We start from the raw sequence: 21,138 nt of genomic DNA, 5'->3' as shown, positions 1-21,138 counted from the left end.
CACACCCTCCCCATTAAATGTACAGAGATTTCAATGTAAGCTTACACTGACACATCAGATCTGAATGGTTTTGCCCTCTTTATTTTCAGTCTTCTGTTTTGAGCTGGCTTTGCTTTCTTGATTTTTTTTTTTGTTCAGTTTCCCTTCTCCACTGAACCCTTTTATTATGTAATCGCTCGAGAGCACCGGGTTTAAGATCCTAGATTGATTTGGGATTTTTGTATTGACACAATGTATCAAGAGGTATGGGTCTGGTCACGTAAACTCAATCACAAAACTCTCATCTAGTCCAGTGATGGGCATTTGCTTTTGCTATATTCATCCTGACATTGGTGGCTATATGCCAATGAGCACAAGACCATCACTGAGTCACTCAGTAATCAAGGTTTGGGAGCAGGTGAACACACTGTAAGCATGAGAAGGAGATGAGCAGTTCTATGAGCTCCTCTCCATTAGCCCTGTGCTCAGACACTTAATGAATAGACTCTAGCTGCATTATTGACATTTATTCAGCTAGTTAGTCAGATGATCTTTGACATTTTATCTTAGGCTGGCATTATATTTGAAGCTTTAAAATTTACACTGTTCTGCCCTTTTCATTTCTCAGAGGCAATAGGTGTTCCAGACCATTGCATTCATTTAAACAAACTAACAAACCCCCAAAATAAAGAAGTAAGTAAAAAGTACAGCATTCGAGTGCATTAGGATTAAGTGTATTGCATTAGATGTTATATTAGTTACCTTTGACTGTACTCAACCCTATTTGTCAGGACAGCATTCAGGCTGGAAAGACAAGGTGTGGTTGGGAGGGAAGGATATTATTATTTATACAATCAAACAAAATTTTAGAAAGTTAAAATGTTAAAAACATATCTGTTTCTGATACTAGAAGATGCTTGTGTAGTAGGATTTCATGTTTGCTTTGAATTGTTTTTTTTATATGTCTAAATAATCCTAAAGAAAAAAAAAAAAGGATAGCTGGCTACAGATCTTAAAATTCCTGCTAAAAAGGCAAATGTCCAATATCTTTGAAGTCTGTTCTAGAGCTTGTTAGGTTGCTTTAGTTGCTGAGGATAGATTTTATTTTATTTTTTTAAATAGTTGCCTCATTACAAGCTCATTTAATGAACAATTTTATTGCCGTACCCCTGAGAGTCATGAATTGGAACTCCACTTAGTACGTGACTTCAGTTTCTTAATGAGTCCCTCCAAATGAAGAATCAGATATGAACTTTTGTTAGTAGTTTGCCTGAAAAAAGATTTAAAAAAAGAGATAGACTCAAGCTGGAGAGCTAGGTAGTTATACTACTGCCAAAAGATGAAAAATGAGACCAGAGATGGTGTTCACTTTGTAGTTTCCTTAGCAGATGCAAAAAACAGTGTTGTCTCCTGTAGATCAAGAATCCTACAAAGAGCCAAATAAGATTGTTTTCTCCCATGCTAGCTATGAACTAGCTGGGTTTGAGTTAGTGCTTGACTAATCTCATTAGAGATGTTTACTCCTCTTTTTCAGGATTTCTGAGATCGCACTGGAAGTTGCTGAAGGCGGCACTGTGTCTGGGATGACTCCTCAGGCTTACTTGATAGAGAAATGTGACTGCCCATTGGGTTATTCCGGTTTGTCTTGTGAGGTACAGTACTAACATAGCTCCCAGTAAAAATCTTTGTACCTTGCTGGTCCACTCACTAGTAACGTGTGAAAAGTAATTAGAGTGTAAATTCATTTAACTGGCAACAACTCTCTCTTAATTACTTACTTTCTCTCTCAGGTATTTCTCTCATGAGGAATTTAGGCACTTTTTTTTTTTTTCTGTAGGCAGATGTGCTACTAAAACCATGGTGATGACTCAAATACTTAGTGTAAAGGAAAATGAGTTTTAGTGGGACAGCATCTCTGAGGCTGAACTGTGTGACTGACAGATCAAGGCTGACAGATCAAGCCTTTTTGAACAGATAGTGAGGGGTATAATACCATTGCAATAGTAAATTTCTAACTCACTGAATGCTGGGAGAAAATGTTGCTCAACTCAGTGAGCTCGGTGTACCTTATACGTGCACCATATTTATTTTTTTACTTATGTAAATATTTTCATGCTGGAGATAACATATTTCAAAAGTGCCCAAGTTTTATAGAGAATCAGCTGACTTATATTTTTGCAAAATGTATTTTATGATAGAGAAAGTGTTTAAGATGTTCTGCTTTGACTGCAGAATAGAGGTTAATATTTCTGACTGTCCGTCTCTTCAGGATGAGACTTCCAGTCTTTCTGTGTGCAAAACACCATATTTTCATTTTTAAGCAGTACTAGCAATTCCAGATGTATTGGTTGCAATTGCTAGGTGGAGGTAGCAGAAGCAACACCTGGAGTATTCTGCAAACATCTCAGACATCCTGACTAAGTGTGGATCTTGTAAAGGTTCCCCCAAACTAGCAGTGGGAGAAAAATTGAAGTAAAGAAATCAAGAGAAAGATGCCTTGTTATCTGGGAGAACTCTGCTCCTTTCGGATATTATACAAAATTGTGTTCTGCAGCAAATGAGTCAAGAGGAACTGTAAGTTCATGGAAAATGTGTGGAAGGAAGCAGGTGAAGTATTTTTCTTTGCACACTGTTTCAGTAAGAGCATACACCTGAATTTCTGTAAATACATGAGAAATTAATCGGCTCCAACATTTATAACTACAGATTTTTTTTTTAAATTACTGTAGCAAATTGAATTTTTGAAGAAAAATATATGATAATGTAATTAGGACTTTATTTTAATTCACACTTACCAGGAGCTGCAATAAATGTCTCAATTGCAACCTTCATACTTCATGCTTAATTGTGTGATCTTCACATGCTCATAACTTAGTTTATTTTTAGTGTGCTCAGTGAAGGTTATGGTGTGTTCTGTGAAGGTTTATTTCATTTTTTCAGGGAAAAAAAAGCATCTGATACCCTGGCATTTTTTAAGCAAATGCTGACCGGGTATATGCTTTATCTGTATAATTGCATTTTGAAGACTATGTGCATAGCAGTTTTTATTAGAAGTGACATTTATATCATACCCCCCTTTTTTTTTAATCTGATAGTATGCTGAAACAGCAGTGGTAAGAGTTTTCCTAATGACTACTTATGAAAAACTTCCAAACTAGTAATTAAAAATGTAGTTTACTTTATCTTTTGTCTGTGTCTCATTTCATCTGAGCAATGCTTTGATCAAAATAGGTGAGAAGAGTGTTAATGGCATCAGAAAAAAAACCCAGATAGTAGTTTTGTTTGAGGATGTACTGTATTTATACCTTGATTTTAAAGTCACTCAGAAGTTGTGACTCAAAGCTGTATTTTGTACCATGTTTGGACAAGGACTCTTGTGGGGATAGAGAGGGAGAAAAAAACCCTGGAAATTGTAGTAATAAACAGAATTACTTTCATTGAGTTTATTTATCTAAATTAGAATTCTTCACAAACCATGAAAAAGCAGATAGACTGTTTCTATGCTTCAAGGAACTTAATGTAATCTAAGTCAAAATAAAAGAGGAAAAGCAGGAGTGAGTTAGATTTCTTTCTTTGTGATTCTAAAGAAAATAATTGTGTTTATGCTTTTTCCATAACTTAGGCTTCTGGAGGTTTTGGCAATAATTATAAAACTGTCAAAGTGGTGGTGTATGAATAAATCTAGCATGTCAGCTAGCGCTTCTCTGAAGAATCTTGCTTTTGGTCACGAAAAGTTACTTACTCCAGATTCTCCTTTGTTTTATTTTGCTTCCATTTTGTTACTGTGTAAAAAGTGCACTATTCCTATTCTCTCCAAAAAACAGAAATTATGGTCAGCAGTAGGAAATTACCTTATTAGACAGCCTTCACAGGCTCCTGGCACCACTAGGTGGTGGGATTTATGCATGGGACAAGTGACTTCTCTGTAGGCTTTTACTCCTAATGGTCTCAGCTGTCAAAATGTTCCTGTTTGTGTTTTTATGCAGCCATAGCTGTATGCTTTCTGAGAGCTATGTGGCGACTTTCATAGAATTGAGTAATAAACCTGAAATAAAGATCAAGTGTTTGATTTTGCATGTGTCAGCTTTGCTAGTAATTTTGGGCTTGTTCTCAGAATTTTGTTGCGAAGCTGTGGTAGAGAATGATTGATAAACTTGGTTTGGGGCTGATAGTCTCAAGACAAAGAAAGCCTTTAACATTTTGAATTCTGTACTTTTATGGTCTTTAAATTATATAGCTATAAATAATGCAGCCATGCAGCCATATTCTTGTTTATTATCATTCGGCTTTTGCTTGTTATCCCTCAGGTAGTCTGTAGGCAGATACTAGCTTGTCGAACCTGAAAAGCTTAGCAAGGATGAAGGAAACAGAATCATCATGCTTACTCTCCACAATCCATGCAAAAAAAAATATTTTGAAAACAAACCTTTTTCTGAAGAAATGAAAGGATAACAGAAAGGTGTTCTGCATCTGAATGAAAGATCTCTCAAGCTGTGGTATAAAAGCCTGGTGCCAGTGGAGTGCTCCCGGGATTTTTCAGCCCTGTGTCCAATTAGGTCTGGCTCTTGTTATCTGTAAAGTACTGTGTATTGTTTGTAACACAGCTGGAAACCTGTCAGGTTCTTTTCACAACTTGTAAAAACGGTGATTGGAAAGATGAGCTTGCAATGCTCCCCATACCCAGTCCACTCTGTAATGATCTGTTTTCTTCTGCATCTTTTTTTATTGCAGTCTTGCTCTCCAGGATATTACAGGCTTCCATCTCCACCTGTGGGAAGGACATCTGCTCAGTCCTTGGGCACCTGTGTTGTATGTCAGTGTCATGGACACAGTACTATGTGTGACTCTGAAACGTCAGTTTGTCAGGTATTATGCTTCTGAACTTAAGCACCAGGTTAATCGTAATGTAAAATTCGTAAGTTGTATAACTGGTCTAAAAGGACAGAGGATGATATTTTAATCTAGTTTTACTTAAATAGCTTAAGTGTCAAAGTTTAAGGAGGTTCATAAAAGCAAACTTTTAAAGTTTTCAGCTCTAATTCTCTAGATTTCAGACTAAGCAGTGCCTTTTCCCCTCTGAATTACTATTTGTGCAAAAAGAAAAGCTAGACACCTGCAAACTGAAGAAGCAGTGTGATGTACAATAAACACAATGCTGCTCTTGTAGGCAGTAATACATGTGACCTGATACAGTAAGATTGAATTTTAATTATTTCTACTTCTTCAACGGCTGGAACAAAGGAGGGAAGAAAGGATGAATGGGATAAGAAATTCTGTAGGATACATCTAGCTAGCTGCAGACATCTATTCTTTCTTCTTTTAAGCCCACATATTACTCAGCAGGCATTTGATAGATGCTTAAAGCAAGCATTCCCACTGAGAATCATATCAGGGAGAGAGAAATTACGTATTGAAGTAAGTTTAAATCCCTGAGGCTGGGAACAAAATTTTGTCTGCTTTCTTGTAATTATCAAATACAGCTTTCATTCTTTCTCCTTCCTCTGCAGAATTGTCAGCACAATACTGCTGGTCACCACTGTGAGAGATGTGCACCAGGATTTTATGGCATTGTCCAAGGCTCTCCAGATGACTGCCAGCCTTGTGCTTGTCCCCTATCCATTTCTAGTAACAAGTAAGTAAGCAAACTTTAAATGCAGAATTACCTTTCCAGCAAGACAAAGCTTTGTTCTGGGCTCACTGTGTCCTTTTTTCAGATGGCTACAGGAAAATTGCATCATGGAAGCTATAATAAAAATTTCTTATCTACTTTTGCTAATTGATCTCCTTTTAAAAGTGGGAAATTGCTCCCTTGCTAATTTGTGATGAATAAATTAATAAGTGCTAGAAAATGCAATACTCAAGATAATGAACTTGTGTTATAAAGGTATTCTCATAAATGAAGCTAGAGCAGAATTCAAGTACAATATAACCACAAGGGAGCTGCAAAAAATCTTATGCTTATGTTTTATGTTAGTACAAATGTCTTACAGTGCCTTTCTTACTTCACTAAGGAATTTATTGATTCCTTACTTAATGTTACATGAATTTTAGGCAATTTGGGAAAGACAGAATAATTTAAAACCAATATAGTTATTGCAGCATAAATTTTATTGGTTGCTTTATGCTAATGAACCTTTCCATGGTTCTTCTGCATGTGTTCCCAACAGATGATATTTTAGCACTTGAGATTTGTTTGTTGTTTTGTTGAGAAGCTCTTAATGATATTTGGCATCCCACTGTAATACTGCTCTGAAAAGGTTTGTGTTTCATGATTGTTCTTTTGAAAAGCTGGAAGTGTTCCGTAAAACCTTTTTTCTGTGCTTTGTCTGACCTTTAGGATGCTTTAGCGAGTATTTCAGTAGTACAGCTGAGAGTTTGTTGGTTTTTTTTTTCATCTTACCTCTTCGTTTTATCATTTTGAATTGGTCTCAGGTTTATTTTGAAGGAGGGAAATACTTTCTCAAACATTACTAGCTAAAGACATCATGATCATTCATCCACAGAAAGAGTTTTTAAGAATACTTTAAAATCTCAGGTATTTAAAGAAATACTCTTTATCTCAGAAAGTTATAATGCGGTCTTAAACGCATTCTTTTCTGAATTGTACCCATTGCATGAGTGTTTGGTGTTACAACTTGATTATGTGTTCTACCTCTTAGTACGAAAAAGGACATTCAAGTTGCAAAGAACAAGATCAACCAAGCTTCTCAGCTTTGTAAATCAGCAAATAGACTGGAAAAAAATTTTTCTGTTACCAACTGGCATTATGAAGAGCTGAAAATATTTCATCCTATTTTTTTTGTGGGGTTTAGGAACCTTTTGTTGCCCAGAAATACATGTGTCAGGTCAGAAAATGAGCAGGGCTCTTCACCTGAGTGATTATGGCACCCTGCTACAAGAATTTAGACATATTCTCCACACTGTGCTCCAGAGATCATTTCAGTATCTTATCTAACAGCCAACATAAAACACAGGAAGTGAGTGTCACTGAAGTGCCCTACAGGTGAAAAATGTGTGGACCCTGGGTAGTGCATGTGTCACAGAATCATAGGATAGTTTGGGTTGGAAGGGACCTTAAAGGTCTAGCTTCAATTCCCCTGCCATAGGCAGGGCCCCCTTCCACAAGACCAAGTTGCTCAAAGACCCTGTCCATCCTGGCCTTGAACACTTCAAGAGATTGGGGCATCCACCACTTCTGTGGGCAGCCAGTTCTATCACCACCCTCTGAGTAAAGAATGTCCTCCGAACACCTAATCGACATCTCCTCCCTTTTGGTTTAAAACCATTCCCCGTTGTCTCATCACTGTCTGCCCATGTACAGTGTTGCTCTCCACCTCTTTTTATAAGCTCCCTTATTTGAGTGTGTCCTGTGGGCACATTCAAATTGCTGAGCTGCCTGAGGAAGAGCAAGCAAAGTACCCATACCTCATGCAGCCATATAGCCTGCATGGCTGTGGATGCTGTCACAGCTATTTGTGTCACACTCATGAAGAAGTGAACTCTTTTGTTTCATAACCTTCATAGGAGATAAGAGAATAACACATAGTCTGAATTTAGAAAATACACTTAGTCCTGAGATAGTCATCCAATTTCTTGGGAGTCAGATCTGAAGCGTGTCCAGAAACAGAACTGTTTGTGTTTTATAGAGCTTAACTCAGAAGTCTCTAGATGTCACGGAAGAGATTTCTGTTAACTGCAGCCATCAACAGCTTTGGTAGCTGTATAGTAAATGCGGGGACAGACGACTGTGCATCTCACCCAAGTGAAAACTGAAGGAAAACACCATTGGAGAGAGGGCAGGGAAGGAGATGTTTCAAATGTGTGTATAAGCCTGTCTGTGCATCTCCATTTTCCAGTGCTGATAGCCCATGCCTGAGCAGCTGGCTTAGACTACATGCCTAATGTGTAGGTGGATAGAGTGGGATAGATCCATTCCATAAAACTACGGTATTAGGTGGAAACTAATATCACACCTTGGATTTGCATCTTTTGCAGTTCAGTTCAAGCTCTTCTGTTAAGGAAAAAACTCTACCTGCAGCTATTCTATGGTAGTCAAGTAATCGTAATCTACATGAAATACAGATAGCTAATGAGCTATCTCATTAGCTTACTATATCATGACTGACATGATAGTATTTGAGAAAGGTATAGTGCAGTTATTTTTATTTATGAAATTGTATAAAACTCCACTAAAATTTTAAATACGGTGTTTATACTCCTGTACAGTCAGCAACCAGCTTCAAACATGATGAACTGGGGGAAAAAAAAAAGGAACAAACAGAAAGAATGAATTTTTCCTAGCATGGATCTATTTTTATAGAGTTGAAAATGTGTTGGATAATGAGGTTGTGAGTAATAGATCGATTTGTTTACATCCCTTGCAAAGGCATAATTTTATGTACTTATTCAAGCACTATTGATTTAATACATTATAAGCAAGTTAGAGTAGGATGCTGACTGTACTGTAGCAAGAAGGAGCTCTGGGCTCACCTCTGACCCCCTTTATGCTTTTCTGGTTCTTCTTCCACAAAAAGCTTGAAGAGTTTTACAGTTTTGCACCATCTTAATATTTAGTTCTCTTCCTCTTCCCCTACCTACCCTTTTTATTGTTTTAACTGCCTTTGCATGCACTTAATACACTAATATTCCAACAAAATGCTACTTTGCACAATCCCCATAGGTACACACCAGGGAAGTGACTTAGGAAAGATAATCTTCTATGATTAGAATAAGACCCCTCCCTCATCATGAAGGAGATAGCTTTAAGGGTTTTTTTCTCTGTAGAGTATTTTTTTCTCTTCAATACCTCTCTGAGAAGATCATCTGACGCTGCCTTTTTGGAAGATTCACACACCTATAACTTTTGTTCCTTTTTCTCTCTTTGTGTCTTAATTTTGAGTAAGGCCTTCCTAGTTTATCTCCTTACATTCAAACTAAAAATAAAACCAACTGGAAAGGCTGGAAGTTTGTTAGCTCAGTTTCTTAATTTCTGGTGTCACATTCTTCCCAGTGCTTCTTTTTCTTGATCACGGTGAGTGACAGCACCATTCAATTGCACAAGCCTACAGCATGGGATGTTGCTGACTCCATCCCCTCTGATACAGCCCTTAGAGCATTTGTCCAAATTGTGCAAGGCATTCACAAAATTCTTAATAGAAAGGAGGGATCTCCTACAGGTTTTTATAAGCAGATAAGAAAATGCTGCCATTTACATTAAGAATGGAGCTTGCCACGGGCCCTTTGGCTCAGCTGACTACAGTGAAATGATGCAATAGAGTGGGAAAAAATCTTTATTTGCTTTTGTTTTAGTTTTAGCCCTACTTGTGTTGCTGAAGGACCTAGTGATTACCGGTGTACTGCATGCCCACCTGGATATGAAGGCCAGTACTGTCAAAGGTAGGATGAATGGGAAAAGAAGAAAGAGGGACAAAGAAATGTGGAATAGGCATGAAGGAGGTGAATGTTTTTTGATACTGCAAGCATGTATTTACTAATGTTTAGATACATGCTTGGGATAAGTTATTTCCTTTTTATAGGTTTTTAAAACTCAACCAAAATAGGCAACTTTTATGTACACTTACTGTAAATTGATAATCGGTGTTATTGACATCACCAATACTGTCCTAGTTTTACTTTTTGATTTGTGAGGGTTTTTTCCTATGGGCCTCTTAAGTGAAATCAAAAAATACAAAATTTATCTAAAATTAGATGTCATACTAAGAGTGTATCTTAATGTCATTCATATCCTTTGTTCTAGTGACTGTTGTGTCCTCATGGGCACTGACTGTGAAAGAAAGTTAAATATTAACATATTAATGCCAAATTGCAAATTAATAACCTAAACAGCAGCTGTTTGTTGTCCCATCCATAACAACACCGATGGGTTAAGATGATCAAAATTAGAAAATGTCTACTAGGAGATTTCACTTCTAATACTAAATACAAGTAGCTAGGTCTTTAGGCCAAATATTGGTAATGGAGAAAGGGTTTTTTTGTAGTATAATAGAAATTTAACTGAAAACTGTTAAGGATATGGAATCAGTTTTGCATACCTGCTCCATCCAGACTGTTCCATATCCTGGTTAGAAGTTACTATCAGTTTGTTGGACAGTTTGCAATATTTATCCCTAAGTTATAAAGCACCAAAAATCTTTTTTCAGTGGTTCATGAATGTCCATATAAGTTTTGTTTACAATATTGCCAAGTATTCATTGTGTTATACTGCAACTCAGCTGGCCAAATCTTGTTTTGTATTTGCAATGTCTAGATGTTCTTCTGGCTACACAGGAAACCCACAAATTCCAGGAGGCTCCTGCCAGGAATGTGAGTGTGATCCATATGGTTCCCTGCCTGTCCCCTGTGATTCTGTCACTGGACAGTGCACTTGCAGGCCTGGATTCACGGGGTGGAAGTGTGCTGGCTGTGAACATCGGCATGCACGTGATGGCGTGAGATGCATTTGTACGTATACTAACGTAATTTTGGATAACATTTGATTGTGTTTGTCATGTTTCAGAAATCCAAACTTGCTTGTTTAACAATGACTTTTGTGTGTGTCTTTGAAAATAATTGCCAGTTTTCTTACTACTTTGGCATTTGCTCTGTTTTTTTCACAAGCCTTGAGATGTTAGGAAAACTCCCAATACTTTTTAATATGTTCACTGCACACTGACAACAAAACTTTGAAGGATTACTTTTTGGGTTTGTTAAGTTTTGCTAAAGGTTGCTATCGTTGTTGCTTTTAGTGAATTTTTTAGTGTTGTCCTAAATGTTTTACCAGCAATTGCAATACTCTACGCCATGAGTCACACACAAAGTTTTTACCAAGGTTTACTTTATCATGTTGGTTCAACAACCATCCATTGGAATTTAAAAGATGTAAGGAATGCCAGTACAATATGTCCAGTGCTTTGTTTAAAATAGAAAACTAAAAGCCTAAAACACCAATTTATGTTTACAGTACTGGTATCTTTGTCCTGCCCTCAATTTTGATACATACCAAGTGTCTCATCATGTATTATTGTTTGGATTTTTTTTCTTGAAATTGGATAGTGTTTGTTTTGAGTCTACAATCCCATATCTCGTGATGTTGTACATTTATATCTTATACCAAAAAAACAGGTAGCAAAACGTTTCTAGAACACTTGGTCAGCCCAGACTGAAATAAGGCCTTTTCCTCTCCTTTATTTTCCCCAGCTTTTGAAGGGCTAACCTGCGATTTTTTTTCCCCCTTTGATGTGATGATTGTTCATTTTAAAGTAGAATACAGGTAGAGTTCCAATAAGTCCACAGTATACAATATTTATTAATCTGTGCATATTTGAATACATTAGCAAGGTACAGTGAATTGGTTTAAACATTTTCTCTTTAATTGGAGCTTTTTCATGGAGGGAGAGTTGTACTATGTGAGGGACATGTAATGTGAAGGCAAACAGATGTCATCTGTTTTTTTCCTTTTGCTTCTTCAAAGAATTTGTTCCATTTGTACTTCAATACCCAGAAGTGTACACCTCTCTAATATTAAAATCAAGTAGTAAAGCAAAAACAAATTGCAAATATTTTAAAGGCAAATTGGAAAAATAAAAAACGAAGTGCTAAAAATGTGTGAAGGCATCATATCAGTCAAAAATGAAATGCATGGCTTCTTTGAGTGGTTAAAGAGGAAGACATTAGGCATGTAGGGTCAGGGACTACACAGTGCAGAAAACTTTTTCACTCAATTTAAAGGTTGTGATCAGCTCCCAGGCAGTCATCAGGACTTAGCAACTAAGCTTTTAAGTGTGACTGTTGAGTTCAGTGCTTTTGCATTAGTCCTGAATCCCAGGCAGAGATTATAGATTCCGGGGAATATAGACATAAATGCTTCTGTTTCTATATGGTTTTAAGAATATGGCATTGATTCATCAATTAAAAGCTTAGTGTACTTAGGGGAAATAAAATTTAATGTCCTGCAGTGTGCTGTAGTTTAGGACTTAATTCTGAACTTAGTATCTTAAGCTCTGTTTTAAACTACAGAAAAATGGATGCAAGTGAAGTAAGTAGTCACTTTGCTGAAACAACTACAGTTTGGGTTCCATCACTGTGTGGATAATAAGGTTAAAAATCCTTGATGTGAATGGGAAAAGCTGTTTGCAGATAAATCAAATTTTCCACCTTTTTGCTTTGAAATATGTGATTCTCTGTAATCTCTGATTTAGCTGCAACATATTCATGTGCAGGTGTTGAAATGTATTTATGCTATCTATACTGATATTTTTACTTTAACTAGGTAGTCAGTTTTCACCATAAAAACAGTCCATCACATATGCATAGGGACATTTCTTTCGACTGGTAGAAATGTGGGATCAAATGAGAAGATTTCTTTTCTTTAGTCATAAAGATAGGAACCACCTGTAGGAACAAGCTGGAGGTGGTTTGAATCTCCCCTGGCACAGGAACTAAGCTGCTACTACTGATACCATTTCAATGATATCCCTGTCATAAATTGCAGAAACTGCAATTAAATATTTCATTAGACACTGTATACCTATTTTCTCTTATTATATGATTTTCCCTTTGTTTAAAAGTTCCTTGACCCCCATATTACTCCAAACACGTGTTTGCTAATGCAGGGCACTACCCTTGACAAAGCAGAAAATAAGCCTCATCAATAACTTTTGTAGTCTGTGGTGGATACAGGGGCTATGGCAGACAAAGGGAGTGTAGGAAGCATAGACTTGGTGGGAATTTGCGCATGGTTTAGCATTACCTAGTGTGACACAGGCTTCAGAGTGCAGCTATTGATAGGGATTCATTACTGCAGCCTTTAATGTGCTTTAGTAGTCATTGTGCTGTCAAAGAACCATTAGAAACACCTTTTGGCAGAACCTTGAAGCTTTCCTTCCTTACTCTCAGAACACTGGGCTGTTCCAATCTGAATTTAACGCAGCTGAGAATTTGGTCCTGTATACAATATATTTTTACTTTCATATATCAGCCATTTTCAAAATACTCAGTAAATTCACTTCTGACTGCAGTTGTAATGAAACCTTAATAGTAATAGTAATAGTACTCTTAATGTACAGAAAAATAAGGCCAAGAGCAGAATCCTGTTTGCCTTCAATATTTAAAATGAGCCCTATGCATGTATCTTTATTTGCTCTTTTGTGGTCCCATTTCAGCTACTGCAGTTGCATTGTACCTGTCAGAAATCAGAGGAACCCCTAGTTAGGTGGTAGTCTAACTTTAAGAATATAGATGTAAATACAGGAACCCATGTTTGAAAAGGTGTAGTTGTAAATAATATAAGACATACTGTGATTAAGCTGCCTGATGTTAGTATGTTATAGTTCATATTTAGGAAAGTGAAATTTGATTTTAAATATTTAACAGAGAATAACCGTAACAAATTTTTTTGGCAAATTCTATAAAAGGTCACCACACCATATGACCTGAAAACCAAATAATGCATATTTAAATCAAATTACAGAGGTGTTTTAGCCAAAAAAAAATGTAATGCATTGTTCTTTAAGTATAACATTTATCTTTTAACATAGCCCTTATCACAAATATTCTAAAGATTTTTAAGGGAAGATTTGCAGTGAAAAGATGGGGGGGAAAAAAGCAAGAAGCATGCATGTTCACTTAAGTGATCTATTTCTGATATAGCTGAAAATCTGTTTTACCAGATTCTTACTGGTTTTTATCATAATGGGTCATTTTTCAGTTGCTTAGTGCGTGCCACTTTTCAGTGCTGTGTTATAATGTTATATTTTAGAAAGCTACAGGTAAAATAGAAAGAGAACACATTTTTCAAAAGCCACTGTACAAAGGGGAAGAATTTGCTTACTGATGGATAACAATGGTAAGATAATTACAGGTTCTTGGTACAGAGAGCATTCAGTTCCCGTTTTATTCTTAGAACAGAACAATGTTGTTTTCTCTAGGATGCCATCAGGGAATGAAAAATTATATCCAAAAAGTAGATTTTTAAAAATAAGTAATACAAGAGTCTAGTCTACTACACATCATAAAAATTATAATTTTTAATTAAACTCTAAAAATTCTATTTTTCTAATTTTTTTGCATTAATACAGTAGCTGAATTATTTCCTCAGCTAAAGTGACCATCTAGGTTGCCATGTGCAGATATTCATAATACTTTGCTGATGAATGCTTCCTTATTGGACTCAAGTGATCCACTTTGTAGACATACTTTTCCTTCTCTTTTGAAATAGTCAGTTGCCAAAAAAAAAAAAAAAGTGATGGCTGCAAACTTGTTTTAATAATGCTGCCAGAATCCTTGTATACTGTCAAATATGACAAAAGTTTTCCCAAATCTTCTCTAAAATTTTGAATCAAGCCTGTAGTAATCATGCATTTTCTTAGATATAGTAATCCCCTTGTGTATTTTTTGTTATACCTTGTGACATTTCACTCCACTTGTAGAGTTTGTAGTACATAAAATGAAGAAACCTAAACTGTGATCACTACTGTGCCGTATTTAGGGAACAAAACAATCCTAGTGAGAACTTCAAGGCATTATTATTATATGGCTCTATATCTTATGTGGCAAGTCAGAACTCACCTTCTGAATGCTTTCAGGGTATCTGTCATAGCTACAATGGAGGCTTCAAAAAAATGGTCTTTAATATTTTGAGCTCCATTGCAACACAAAGTACAAAACCTTTCTGTAGATGTGTGCTTCTGTCACAAATGTTCCTTGGGGTCAAGCAAAAGCCTGAATGTAAAGCAGTTGAGTGACTGAACAGGAAGCAATTGTGACACAGGCAGATCAAATAGATACTTAATTGTTAGGAGTTTTTCAATAACTCAGTCTTATGGGAGAAAAAATAAAAAGACCTTCAGCCATGCTGCAGTCAAAAAACTTTCATCGTTATGAATTTTAACATTCAATATTGGTAGAAGGAGAAAAATATGTATTGAGATTCCTTTAATACCAGATCTTAGGCACTTGCCACTGGTCCTGACAGAATCAAGGTTTTCCCTTCAAAACAGTGAATAGCTCCATGATATCAGCCCTTCCAAAATCAGAACTAGGCAGAGATACTGTCTCTGTCAGAAGCAGATCTTGAAGACTCCTTGAAGAGAATCCTCTCCTAGCTCCTACACACTGCTTAATTCAGCAGGAGCTGGGAGCTTCTTCTTGCAAGCCTTTACAGAGTGAGCTGAAAAGAAAGGTCCTGTATGTAACACCACATCTGTGAAGCCTTGGACTAGCTTCTGCAATGTTCTGAGTTTAACAGAAGTTGTGAGCTCTTGTGCCTCAGCTGTAAGAATTAAACTTATATCTCTGTTGGACAACTTCTTTTCTGTGTGCATGGGCTCAATAAATGATGGGCATCCCTGCTTGGCCTAGAAGCTGATAAGCTGATAAGCTATCATTTCTTCTCCATTTTTGTGATACATGAGTTCCTATGGAGTTTAGAACCACATTCCAGTGTCTTTCACCCAACTCAAGCATTCTTTAAACTCACTTAGTACTGGAGTACTAGAACCGGTAATATGTATCGGAACCAGCAAAGGAGGATTTCTAAATGAGCAAAATTAGAAATAAACCTGAGTAGGGGCTTTAGACCCTAATCTGGATCTGAATTTTCCTGGTTTGGAGACATATGGATCATGTAAGCTACCTGAAACCAGCAACAGTAGCAAGGAAACTAAAACTTTCAGCTGTCTATGGGCGTTCTGTTTTGGGAGGCACAGGAAGGCTATTTTATTATTTCATACGATACTAATGCCAAAATGGGAAAAATGAGGTAATAGCCGAAAGGCTAATGAGCTAACAATAGTCCAATACTTTGTTGTGAGGAAACAGAAAATTAATACTGAAGAATCACTATCACATGCTATCAACCATGCATGGTTGCCCTTAAACCAAAAATTACCTAGTCATAACACAATCTTCTGAATCTTAGCAGCAATGAATGTATTAAAGCAAAACTGTGTCATACAATCACTCAATTGGAGGAACACATTGTGACTCAGATATGTGTGCCCTTTTTTGTACATTTTCTGTTCTTTGTACAATGGAATAAATGGTTAATGTCCATAAACTTAAAAGAATTTCTTTCTCATGCATACTTTGGAGATGCTTCTCACAAGAGGTAAGTCGAAATCCTTAGAGGAGTTCTTTTGCATGGAAGAGTGTGGTGAAAATGGAAAATGCAGTAATTTGCATTAATTGCTTGCTGGACTATTGTAATATTGATTGCGTGATTTGCCTTTTACATGCTTGCACGGCTGTAATGATCTGAATTTAGTGCTGCATTTGTTAATATTAGACACAAATTTATCCTGACAGCTTTATAGATAGACACAGAAGTATTTAGTCTTGCAAAATATAATCACACTCTGTAAGTATTTCCCGTAGCTACAGTACATTTCAGACTGCATACTGGAGTAGCTTAGTTCTGTCTCATCTGCTCAACTGTGGTCTCACTTGATGCAGTTCCTCTTTTCAGCCCGATTATTGTGCAAGAGGTGTTAATTTATACTGAATTCTCACTTATTGATTTTTTACTCATTGAGAATACTTTATCTCTTCATGAGCTGTTTATTTTTTCTTTTTATTGATGTGAATTGAGTTTGTCTTTTACACATAGCAAATTTTTAGCATTTTATTACTAACCACTAAGAAAATTTTGCAGATGAATAGATTTAGCTTGTTTTGTAAGTGAAATAATGTATCAGAAGAAAACTCACAGCAAAACTTGAACAATAAAAACCGACCCTTTTCAGGTCCAAGATTACTTTCTTTCATCCTGCAAAATGATGATCAGGTTTCCTTACTTTCTTGATCAGCTACAGAACAAGTATTTTTTATTTAAAACATTTTTGGCTGTAAAATTTGCTTTTCCTTTAATTCTTTCAGACTTCTAAAGGCAAACACACAGATGACAAGAACTGGGAAGTTAGTAAGTTGAGGTGTGGGGATGGGGTTTAAATTCCATGGAGAAGCATAAATCAGAATGTATCATGCCCAGTAACAGACTGTAGTTCTAGTGCAATTCAGCTTATGTAACAAAATACTTTGAAACAGGAACAAGAAGTTTGCAAATGGAAGTAATGAAAATGCAAAAGGAAATCTTAAAATAACAGCAGTAACTAGCTTTCTGTACTCACTTCTTATTACACTAAACCAGCATCTACCTTGTCTCCTTTTCAATCATCACAGGAGTTTCATCGCGTATTAAGTTTGTTTTTGGGGGGTTTTTACTTCTGTGTTTGACTTGACTCTTTGCTATATTGAGCAGTCAACCTACAGAATAAGGTAACTGTGAAAACTTCAGAGAACAGAAAAGATTTAATCTACATGAAGAATAGATTCCGGGGGGTTGGCAGGAGGAAGTAATTCCCTTTAGAAAACTACTTCTCTTTTCTACAAAAGCATACATGTTGCTTAGTGGTGGTGGTGGGGGGGTGTTGATTATAGTCATTAAGATGCCTAATTTTTCTGAAATAAATAATTACACAGTTGTAAGACTTTAGGTACAACCCTTCATGTCTCTTAACATCACCAGTGAATTCATTGTTTCACAGTTTACTTCATCTCCTGAGATGTTTAGGTTTGTCAGTTCTGCCCAGAGTCTTTATGCAGGGAAGCAGGTATTCCCACAACCCTGTTCTAAAGGATGAAGAATTTTCCTGTCTGCAGAATAAATGATATAAGATTAGAATTTCTTGTGATAGTTAATCGAAAGCAAGGGGAGGAAAAATGCAAACTCCTTTTGATATATGCAGCACACAACAGCATTTTTCCTGCTGAAGGATGTTTGCGAGAAAGGAAGCATACATGAAAATCTTATAAGCTGGTTAGTGAAAAGAGGTAGGGAAAAGCATTTTTTAAAAGCAAACTATCTCAATATTTTTACCTGTATGCTTTCAACTGTCTGCATTACAGGTTTAGGATGGTTGGCCATGCTGTTATATGAAGTATGTAAATTGGAAGATTTTTTTTTAGTTTTTTTCTCACATTCAAATCCATAAGCATACCGTGTTTCTTACAGTGCTTCTTAGGGTTTCCAAATTACCTGTCCATTTTCTCAAACTTCATCCAAATTGCCTGTCTAATTTAATATTTTATATTGGCCAGTCCATAATGGACAACATAAATTATTCCCTTTTTTTTTTCTGGGGTAAGCCTTTCAATTTTGCCCTTCATGTTTTATAGTAAACTGTCCCATTACCAAGTCCTAAGCAATAATGCCTTTCCTATTCCCTAGTTGTTGTTTCCATTTTTTCTCCCATTATGCTTTTGGAGTAAATTATCTGAAATTAGTGTTACCTCTCACAGAATGGTATGTGTGCCATGTAATTTCTAACTCAAACATATGTCTTAAATGTTTAGCAGGAAGAAATAAGCTTTGTTGTTCTTCCCCCAGCTTGTGATGATGAATGCACAGGACTCCTTCTCAATGACCTGGATCAGCTAAACCAGATGATATTGAGTGTTAACCTTAGTGGTCCACTGCCTGCTCCATATAAAATGTTACATGGTTTTGAGAACATGACACAGCAATTAAAGGTATGTTCACAGTATTCACATACATAAATAACCAGGCTTCAGTACAACTGTACTTGAATCTGTCCAAGCATACAGCCTGAGTAGATTCAAGGAAGAACAAAAATTTCAAGATTTAATTACTTCAAACTTGCTTTGGTTGATAAGGATTACTGTTATTTATTTTCACTTACTTTAATAATTTATTAATCTTGCAGCAGTAATTTCTGTACATATGTTCAAGGAATTAAACTGCAAGCACAGAAAAAGTAATGAGTATACAAATAAAATTTTTTTTATGGTGGTGGTCCATAAAGTGGTTATGTATTTTATATACTGTATGTTCCCTACCATACTTATAAGTTCTCCACTAAACTATGTAAAGTTATCAAGATCCCTAAGAAAAGTCTTGTTGGATAAATGTGACACAAGAGCCAAAGACAAAAGGGATTGCATACTGTAGTGAAAAGGAAATGTTTTGTGCTTCTGCTCTACAATATTTGAAAGCACCAAAATCTATTAAATACAGATTTTTCACTCTCCCATCTCTTTCCCAACAGCATTTACTTTCCCCTCAGCGAGCACCAGAGAGATTTCTTCAGCTAGCACAAGAAAGTCTAGATACCCTGGTGACAGAAATGGATGAACTACTGACAAGAGTAAGTCTGTAATCACATTGGGGTCTATTGGTTTGGTTAAGGCTGCATAATGACTAAAATCTACTGAATATGAATTAAACATGAATGAATAGATGAATTATAAGAGTCTTCTCACTCTCAGAGTTTGAAATGGCAGCAAGTCCTCTAACAACCTCTTTTTGTGGGCCAATACTTTGAGACACATTCTCTACAAAATTTCATAATGATGTAAGAAGGCTTTGTCGTGCCCGTATGGAGCATTCAAGAATGAGCTTGTCTGGAAAACCTGACACTAAAGAGGTACACGAGTTTAGTTTTAAATATCTAATTTAAATTTTGTAGATTTTAGTTATGAGGCTAGTTAGTCGTCTGGATTTTAATAGTTGTGTTATGTACGCTTTATATTACAGAAGTTTTATTTCACACAGACCTTATTTTGGTCGTTAAAGGCAGGGTCTTAGAAAATAAATTGTGCCACCTAGTGGAGAAAAAATAGGAAAATGAACCAGCCTCAGTACAGCTACAGCTGTCCCAGGTACATTGGTGTGAAGGACCACCAAAAGTCATCTTTGTGAGTTGAAAGAACCAAATAAGAAAGATGTGGAGTGCTGTACTGATGAGTATTCATCTTGGAGAATTACATAAACTCCATATAGTTTTAGTATCATGTGTTTAAATTGTACAGGGCTTACAGACCTAAAATTCTCAGAGAAACTCTTTTCTTTGTGTGGATTTAATACAATTTTGAAATGAGTACTGGGTAAGAAAGCATCTGTAGTGTGTTTGCATATATAGTCCTGTATGTGTGTGCCTGTACACCCACACATACATAAATACACAAGTATCTATCTATACATACTCTCTTTGTGAGAAGGAATTCTTTTCTGCTTCTTTTTGATATTTCACTTTTCTGTCAGAAATAACCTTGGCAGTTTTAAGTCTAGCTGGATTTTTAACTTATTTTACCATAAAAGCAGGAGAGATTATATTTCTTCTTTTTAGATTTCTCAGTCTTTGGCTAAGACAATTCTTTTCCATTTGTAAAGTTACCCTTTTTAGTATCCTTTTACAATTGCCCCCATAGAGATGACCTAAAATAATGTTGCAAATTCAGACCTTCTGTAGACTACTCTTGGAAGCCAAAGTATATCAAAGGTGTAATCTTAGGGGAGTTACTGTAGTGGTGACATTATCACCACGGTTGCAATGACCAAGAAGCCTTATGATTTCCTGTTATCCTTACAGAATTGTTAATTGGATTGGAGTAGTTTGTTTCTTTTTTATTTTTTAATTTGGGGACTGGCAACTGGTGGCAGGTCCTACCTTTCTCTTTCTATGTTTGTAGATAGGGATAATGTTCCAAAAAGAAGTGCAAGTCCTGATATAGTATGTTCAAGTTTCATTTCTAAATGAACATGCAGCTAATAACTACAAAATGACTAACACTTGGAATACATAGTACAATCATAGATACTAAAATTTTTCCCCATATCTGATTTGCAAGCTCACTAAATTTTCAGAGTGAAACCAGCAGTGATGAAGAAAAGGTTGATGAGGATTGGTGAGGAGATTACTTCCATGAAAAAAAAAATCTAACTATTTTAAGATAAAATATAGAAGACAATAATATTTAGACGCTACAAAACCTTTGGGGAATTTACTTTGTTGTGGTAGCTTTTCAACTAATAATCTCTTACTTCAGCTCAGCATTCCTTTCCTTTTTTACATTGTTCTTTGCTTCATTTACTTTGCCGTACAGAAGATCCTCACATCTTTTTTGCACTAAATACATTCACATGTATGTGTGCACATTCCCACACTTAGCACCAGGGGCAGACCCAAGATTTCAGTTCACTGAATTTTGTCAAAACCCCCACTTCCGTTCCTATAGGTACTTTCAGAGCCCTCATGAGGGACAGGGATCAGAATCACTCATCTTGACTGAAATACTTCTTTTGCCTTTGTAAACTTTTACATTTCTCCCATACCTCTGAAGCCATAGCTGGAAGCATTTGGAGAG

General features: G+C 36.3%; 1 protein-coding gene across 2 annotated transcripts in view; it reads left to right on the top strand.

Moving 5' to 3' along the window:
* LAMA2 (laminin subunit alpha 2) overlaps window positions 1-21,138 on the top strand; it is a 352,955-nt gene that overhangs the window by 249,794 nt on the left and 82,023 nt on the right. For both annotated transcript variants that reach the window (XM_050315959.1, XM_050315958.1), the window contains exons 28-34: window positions 1,514-1,631; window positions 4,711-4,845; window positions 5,487-5,611; window positions 9,289-9,375; window positions 10,247-10,440; window positions 18,362-18,504; window positions 19,041-19,139. In XM_050315959.1, coding sequence (XP_050171916.1) covers window positions 1,514-1,631; window positions 4,711-4,845; window positions 5,487-5,611; window positions 9,289-9,375; window positions 10,247-10,440; window positions 18,362-18,504; window positions 19,041-19,139 — 901 coding nt within the window. The remainder of the gene's footprint in view (window positions 1-1,513; window positions 1,632-4,710; window positions 4,846-5,486; window positions 5,612-9,288; window positions 9,376-10,246; window positions 10,441-18,361; window positions 18,505-19,040; window positions 19,140-21,138) is intronic.

This window comes from Myiozetetes cayanensis, unplaced genomic scaffold, assembly GCF_022539395.1.
Source record: "Myiozetetes cayanensis isolate MyiCay16 unplaced genomic scaffold, myiCay2020 scf2-11, whole genome shotgun sequence".
Taxonomy (NCBI): domain Eukaryota; kingdom Metazoa; phylum Chordata; class Aves; order Passeriformes; family Tyrannidae; genus Myiozetetes; species Myiozetetes cayanensis.
The sequence above is the reverse complement of the archived record's forward strand: the minus strand, read 5'-3'. Positions and strand labels throughout refer to the sequence as shown.